At 35.3% G+C, this 7,410-nt stretch overlaps 1 protein-coding gene across 2 annotated transcripts; it reads left to right on the top strand.

The window, feature by feature from the left end:
* The first annotated feature begins 3,585 nt into the window (after window positions 1-3,585).
* LOC147383356 (putative serine/threonine-protein kinase PBL22) lies at window positions 3,586-7,192 on the top strand. 2 transcript variants are annotated; one of them, XM_086427577.1, is made up of 9 exons: window positions 3,586-3,832; window positions 3,950-4,214; window positions 4,316-4,514; window positions 4,609-4,829; window positions 5,109-5,235; window positions 5,313-5,384; window positions 5,472-5,658; window positions 5,757-5,885; window positions 6,720-6,906. In XM_086427577.1, exons 3-9 carry the CDS (start codon window positions 4,361-4,363, stop codon window positions 6,763-6,765), a joined length of 936 nt encoding a protein of 311 aa, XP_086283703.1. In that variant the 5' UTR covers window positions 3,586-3,832; window positions 3,950-4,214; window positions 4,316-4,360; the 3' UTR covers window positions 6,766-6,906. The 2 variants fall into 2 exon arrangements, with proteins under 2 accessions (XP_086283703.1, XP_086283702.1); XM_086427576.1 differs by having other exon boundaries at window positions 3,590-3,832; window positions 5,757-5,889; window positions 6,720-7,192.
* Window positions 7,193-7,410: the final 218 nt, after the last annotated feature.

The following is a 7,410-nucleotide window of genomic DNA, read 5'->3' as shown; positions in this document are numbered from 1 at the left end:
AGACTCGCCGATTACCAACAATTAACTTGCTCATCAAAATGGAAAAAACAAAATCAAGAGGGTTTTAGCTTTGTAGAAATATAATCTAAATACCTGACAAGAGACGGCTTCTCTCGTCATTTTTCCTTTTTAACGTCGTAAGTACAATTTGATATCCATAATTTACTATGATTGAGATGGTTAGAATAAGTGAAATCTTTCACTGGAGATAAAGGTCAAATGGACTAGGTTTTGGTCCATCCAGTTGTAGGCTGGGTTTGGGTATAGTATGAGTTCCACTTAGTTGTCGGGTTGGATAGGATCCATTTAAGTTTAGGATTGGGTTTTGGTTTCGGACTAGGTCGTTAGGTGGGTCAGCCCAGCCTGTAACCCGAGTTAGGCTTTGGCTAGGTATATTACTCGGTGGCCGACGATATAAACCAGCTAGGGTTGGGTTAGGTTTTGAAGCTAGATTTTAACAAGGCCATTTACAGCCCAATCCAGCCCTTTGACACCATGGTTTCAAAAGTCGGTTTGACGTCTCTTCCGTGAACGAGACCAACCTAATAAATACAACCAACCCATCCAGTCCCATTGTTTGAAATAATTTATCTCTCAAAACTTAAAACTCCCAAAAGTATATCATAATAACTCAATTTTGGTCTATAGTAACCTAATTTTCTAATTTAATTATTTAAATTTAAAATCTAATAAAATTAAGACAACTAATCCTTCTATTTTTATTATTTAAACTTATTTGTCAGAGATACATTTGTCTCTCAAAATCTTAAAATCATGAAAATAAATCATAATAAACCTATTGTAACCTAATTTTAGCCTATAATAACCAGATTTTCTATTAAATTTTTTTAGCTCAAAATTTAGAAAAAAATTTAAAATAGAAAGTCTTTGCAAACGTACAGACATATTGATCTAAATGCTTTATCTAAAAACTATCTTTTCTTAAGCTACATTGAGTGCTTCTCCGGACCCTACTAAGATTCTAATATTATACCTGGGACCCACACTACACGTACGCAAAAAATAAATTTGGGATCTTTCTGATTCTTATATAGTAATGTAATTAGGGCTGTCAATGGATCTGACCCGAGATCCAATAACGTGAGGTATGGATCATGGATTCAGGTTCCAACAAGGATCCGATCTGATAGGGTCAATGGAAAAAATATATATAAATTATATTATAGAATATTTTTTAGTATATGAAAATTATTTAGTTTTAATATATCAAATCAGAATTTTTTTTTTCCCAATTGTTATTGGATCCTAATTTTGAGAAACAAAAAAAAAAAAAAAAAATCCCAATTTGACAAGAGTCTGATCCTATCGTACTATTTGGGAGAAGCTTATTGGATTGATCCCAAATTGACCTCAATTAAACCCTTTCGAATTTTTTATTTGAGCCATGATGCTCCCTTCTAACAAATACCCCGATTAGAGAATCGTAGATCAAATGCCTTGGGGGCACACAAGAAAAAGATTTATGATTTTGTGTATCCCAAGGCAAATGATTTAAGGCTCTGTGATGGAGGAGTTTATCAGAAGGGGGTGTCATATTATCACGACTCTTTTTATATTTATCTTTATGGGTAAGCTGGACTTGAACCCATGACCTCAAAGTTGCTTTGCAATGAGTGAACCATTCATTGAGAGGCTATTTCTTTGAACATCAAAGCGATCATCCTTAGAATTCTTAGGTTTATGTTCAATATGAGTTCAAGGATTTATTTTTATTTTTTTAAAACTTCCTTATCTTTTAATTTATTTATTTACATTCCTCTGCTTTGATGGTCTCCTCAAAGTACATCTTTAATCTTTTACTTTTGATTATAATATAATTTATATTTATTAAAAAAAATGTGTTGATTTGATGTGGTTAGCATACAGCTTTGATAAAAAGCAGTCCACCATATAATTATTTGTTCTAAAAGTGTAAAAAAAATATATATGTATATATATATAGGAGAAAATCAAAAAAGACATTTGTTTTACATAGGTAAGCTAAAGTTAGACAAGCCAACTAGTTTTATTTTTTATTTTTAAAAAAAATCAAAACGATAATTGGTCCTTTTTTTTTTTTTTAATAGTTGAGATACCCTTAATGTTTTTTCAAACTGTTGACATCCCCTTAATCTCAGATCTATATGCCCTCATCTTCAACCTTTAGCCAAAAAAAAAAAAAAAATTTCAATTTTTCTTCACAAAATCAGTCATCTTCAATCTCTAGAGTAAAATTGTTTATCCTCACTTTCAACTGAAAACAAGATAAGAAGACGATGGAATTTTGGGTAAAAAAATAAAAAGATTTTTTTTACAAGGAGTTAAAATAAGGTTTAAAATGTTGGATTGAAGATGAAGTGAAATAGATTAAAAATAATTACCATGGAGGTTGAAAACGACTGATTTTGGGAAGAAACATACGTAGTTTTTAGCGCGAAGATCGAAATCAGGGGGTCATGTTATCAACTTGAAAATAGACGAGGGGGTATCTCAAATATTCACCAAAATGCAGAGGGGAATTTCTAAATCACATGTTTCCCCTTGTAGTTAGATCTACTTGACATAGTCATTGGGTTGTTTTTCTTCCCCAATTCAATCTTACATTAATCTATAATAAAAAAAAGGGAACTATTTCATGGCGTTTGGGCGCATCTCTATCACCTTCAGATGGGGTGGGCTTCAAATGTAATTCACCGAACAATCTGCTCGATTTGCTTGCTTTGAACACAGATGGTTAATACAAAACTGTGTATTAATTCAAAATTCTCATAAAGTTCACCCCAAGAAACCAATGAAATTAAGAAGGCTGAAAAGCAATCCTTAATAAATACTCTAGACAATCCAAGCAAAAAAAAAAAAAAACAAGGATAACAAAGTACAAATAAATAAAAACAAAAAAAATGTGAAAAACACATCCAAACAAACTACTGTTTGAGAAACCCACATTTCCCAACAAACCCTGTTTTTCTCTTTCCCTCCTCTTCTGTTGCACAACTTACTGACATGGTCCTTTCTGTCCAGCTCTCAATCTTACACAACATGACAATCTCACTTCCACCAATAACCCATTTTGCTTTCAACCCCAAAAAAAAACAAACATAATTAAGTGAGAAAGATAGGAAGGAAACAAAAAAATACAGCTCAAGATCCTTCCTCCCCCCTTCCTCAATACATTTCAACCATAAACATAAATATAAAAACAAAGCAAGCAAAGATGGGACTTTAGTAAGAACTTACAGACACCCATATTGGAAAAACAGATAGAATTTCTCTTATGCAAGGGAGGAAAAAAAAAAGCAAGAACAGCTAGCTATGAAGGTGTGGGTAGGGTCATGTTGAGCTGCCATGACCCATCATCTCCTCTCCTTACAGAAATGAGAACATAGTGTCTCTTTCCAGATCAGATAGACAGAAAAGGTAAAAGGGATGGTCATGTGAATTGAGAGAAGATACTTGAAATTGGAAGACTGATTACTACCTTTTTCTTTGATCCCCCTTAAATAATTATGTCTCTAATCATCCAAATTACAGTTGGTAAGAACTAACAACAACAACCCAACTTGGGTTTAAGTATTTTTGGTTTGGTTAAAAAGATTCCAAAGAGAAGATATAATTAAGTTCATCTATATTCATGTAAAAATTATATACATTTGTACTCATCGGTCATCTCTTCCACTTTGTAGAAGCTCTAACTAGATATCAAATACCCATCTTAAATTCTTTTTTGACATGTTTATTCTGTTTTGGACATTAGAATTTGAAAATAGAATCATCAATAAACACGGAATCAAAGGAGAAACATTTCCACGATTCGACGATGCAGGATAAGATGGTAACTCATGCTTGAGGTTTTCTACCATTTTTTAGAATTCTCCACACATATATTAGTATTTACTTCATATTTTTATCTGTTTTTTTCTTTTTTCCTTCATTCTTCACTTTTCTTTAGGAAAGGGTCTCTCCTCTGGCATTGTGTGGCATGAGATGCTGAACTGAAAAGCACACTGGGGTACCTGTAAAAAGGCCAGTATTTGGTTTTTGATCTCGTCTAGATTTGAGTCGCATTGGGCCGTACAACAATATCGATCGGCCAGTTCAGTTATCTGAGCACTTGTCAGTGTTGAAGCCCACTTGGGGTACTAGGACTCTAGCCATTTTATATAAGTGTGGCTGTTCAATTCAAAGCATCACTCAATCAAAAATCATCATTCTTGGTATAGTCAGTCTCAATTCTCATTTTTCTACTTACAGAGTGGTATATATCTTTTAACCATTTGATTGATTTTAATGCTTACTTAGTTATTTCACATTACAGGTTCAATGTTTAGGTTTGTGGTAGAAGACATACTGCCCCTACAAGATGTCGCAGCCATTTGCAGCCATAGCTGGAGGTGCTGCCGGAGGGCTTGCATTTGCCATGATAGTAATTGGGTTTGTATGGTTTTGTATGTTACAGTTTAAGAAATTGTCAAACAAGAGTTCAGAAGCAGGTTCTTCAGACCCATCTGCACTAGGTAGGGATTATTCCTTCATACCATTGAGATTTTCAGCTGACCTACTATACACTAAGTAGTTTAATATTTGTTCTTTTGAAACTGAAATTTTCAGTGGAGTTGAATAGGGGAGGTGGTTCGACTTCAGGAGGAGGCCCCCTTCCATCAAGGCAATTCACACTGGAAGAGTTGGAGCAAGCAACCAAGAAATTCCGTGAAAGCAATCTTATCGGAGATGGTAGTTTCGGTTTGGCATATAAAGGTTTCCTTCGTGATGGAACTATAGTGGCAATTAAAAGGCGTACTGGTCCTCCTCGGCCAGAATTTGTTGAAGAGGTAATGATTTTTTAGCATTTTGAGATCAATTACAAATACCATAACTATTAACAAACTAGATATGTTTCTGACAATACAATTAGAACCATTGAAATTTCTTTATTTTGCTCCAAGAAGGGATTCTAAAGATTTTTCAATTAGAACCATACTTCGAGGATTTAGGAATCATTCCTCTATAAAGATCTCAAAAAAAGAAAGAAAAAAAAAAGAGAGAGGATAATACAAGCCCCAAACTCACTTGTTCTGAACAGAATGTGACACCTTAAAATGGCCAAACAGGTGAGTTACCTATTGGAGATAAGGCACCGTAACCTTGTTACTCTTCTCGGCTACTGTCAGGAAGATGGTTCTCAAATGTTAGTTTTTGAATATTTACCCAATGGCAGTGTCCGTGGTCATTTATATGGTAAGTCCCAATGGGTTAAAACGAGTTTTATTTTTATTGTCCAAGGATGCATGTAATTATGATATATTATTTATCAGATACCGGACACGATTCAACAACACAACTAGAGTTCAAACGAAGGCTTTCCATAGCTCTAGGGGCAGCAAAAGGTAGATACCAATAGAACCAAAATCAGGTTTCTTTTGACCTTAAGAAAGAGTATAAGTTTCTAAAATCTAAAAATTCTAAATGTGCAGGTTTATGTCATTTGCATTGTCTGACACCTCCTTTAGTACACAAGAACTTCAACACAGCCAATGTCCTGGTCGATGAGAACTTCATAGCTAAAGTTGCAGATGCGGGGATTTTTAAACTACTGGAGAGAATTGAAGATGCTGGCCCTTCATATCGAACGACTGGCAGCAATGTTTTTCGAGATCCAGAGTATCTTCAATCCCTTTCTTTCGTTTTTTGCTTATACAAAGAATGAGATTGGTCCATCTTTCATATTTGTTCGATCACCTGTGTGAATAATTATTTAGGGTTGGAGATTCAGGCCGGCTTTCTGAAAAGAGTGATGTATACAGCTTTGGAGTATTTCTATTGGAGATCATAAGTGGACAAGAGGTTTCACAGATTAGCTGCTTGGGATCTGGTGAAAGCTTGATACAGTGGGTAAATAAACATCTTCTATATATATATATATATTTTAAATAAAGTTTCTTCTGAGGTTTTATGCTTGATGTATTAAACATATTTTGCATGCATTATGATAGAAAAGCATGTTAACCAACCAACTACTCCAAAAGACTGATCTATTGGAGAGGGGGAGAGCTATGAATGTAAGAGGGTCACGGGGCTTAATTGGGGTATGACACACCTGAGAGTGGAGGAAAATATACCCTCAACGCTCCCCGTCACCCATAAGGGTGGAAAGAATCTAACCCGTGAACCATACGAACCTAGCGCTCTGATGCCATGTTAACCAATCAACTACTCTAAAAGACTGATCTGTTGGATAGGGGGAGAACTATGAATATAAGAGGGTCGCCGGGCTTAATTGGGGTATGACACACCCGAGACCTTGAGGAATAACAATTACCCTTTAAACTAGAAGGAATCTACCCCTTGTGATGTTTATTTCAGTCCTTGGGCTCTCAATGTCTTCCCAAATCCCAAACTAGTTGTTTGAGTTGGCACTCTTGGAAGGTGTTTTGGGACTCTTAACTCTTTTTTCTTTCTTTTTTAATAAAAAGTAGTGTGTTTTGAATTGGTCAGTTGTAGACATAAGAGAGTAGCTAGTTGCTTGTCCTTGCAAGCTGAAAGCTTTTCACCACTGTTTTAGGTACCATAGATGAATGTAAATTTGGTGTATTGGCTATTATCAAGCTACGTAATGCAAATTAAACTCTTTTGCTGTTAGCTTTCCTAAACAGCTATCTTTAGATTTATTTGTACAACTATCTCTGGCTTTGATTATCACAGTAGTCTCTAACTTGGTGAAGGTCAAATCGCGAGCGGTTTCAAACAGCCTCGTGGATAATAGATTGACTGGCAGCTTCACTTCCGAAGGAATGAAGGATTTGATCAGGCTAACACTGTGGTGCCTGAATATAACCGGAATAGGGCGACCAATGATGGGAATGGTTGAATTAGAGATTGACCGAATTCTTGAAAAGGAGATGACATGGACAACAGGCATGGGTGAAGGTACTACTACATTTACTCTCGGTAGCCATCTATTTACTTAAGGTGAGGAATTGAAAAAAGGGGTGGTAAAAAAAGCATGTTGTAACGGAAGATAAGACCCTACAAACTGGAATAGGGAAGGACTCATGCACCCAACCCCAATTAGCTAGAATAAAGCTTTGGGGATGATGGTGTCGGTGGTGGTCAAGAGAAAAAAAATGATTTTTTTTGTTTTGTTTGGGTTAAGCTTATTCATGCGTACATTGAAAAACTAGTAATGGCATCATTTTTCTTGCAAGTGTGTAAAGCCTTACTCCCACTTGGTTACAAGTGGCTGGAATGTAAATTATAATTTAATTTTTTAAATGATGTGCAATAACAAGTTTGTTATCCAGAAACATTAGTTTCTGCTACTTGACCATTATCATCCCTGCATTATTTCTTCTTCTTCTTTTTTTGGTTGGGGGTGGGGGGGAAGGAAAAAATGTGAACTACGTTAGAAACCTG

This window comes from Akebia trifoliata, chromosome 16 (genome assembly GCF_017979445.1).
Source record: "Akebia trifoliata isolate Shusen 1 chromosome 16, ASM1797944v1, whole genome shotgun sequence".
Classification (NCBI taxonomy): domain Eukaryota; kingdom Viridiplantae; phylum Streptophyta; class Magnoliopsida; order Ranunculales; family Lardizabalaceae; genus Akebia; species Akebia trifoliata.
This window is presented reverse-complemented; position numbering and strand designations above follow the sequence as displayed.

Bases quoted from the DNA above. Each gene is read 5' to 3' on its own strand.
- LOC147383356 (XM_086427576.1), top strand. From the start codon at position 4,361: ATGTCGCAGCCATTTGCAGCCATAGCTGGAGGTGCTGCCGGAGGGCTT. The intron at 5,385-5,471 runs GTAGATACCAAT...CTAAATGTGCAG, and splicing joins AGCTCTAGGGGCAGCAAAAG to GTTTATGTCATTTGCATTGT. The intron at 5,890-6,719 runs GTAAATAAACAT...AACTTGGTGAAG, and splicing joins GTGAAAGCTTGATACAGTGG to GTCAAATCGCGAGCGGTTTC.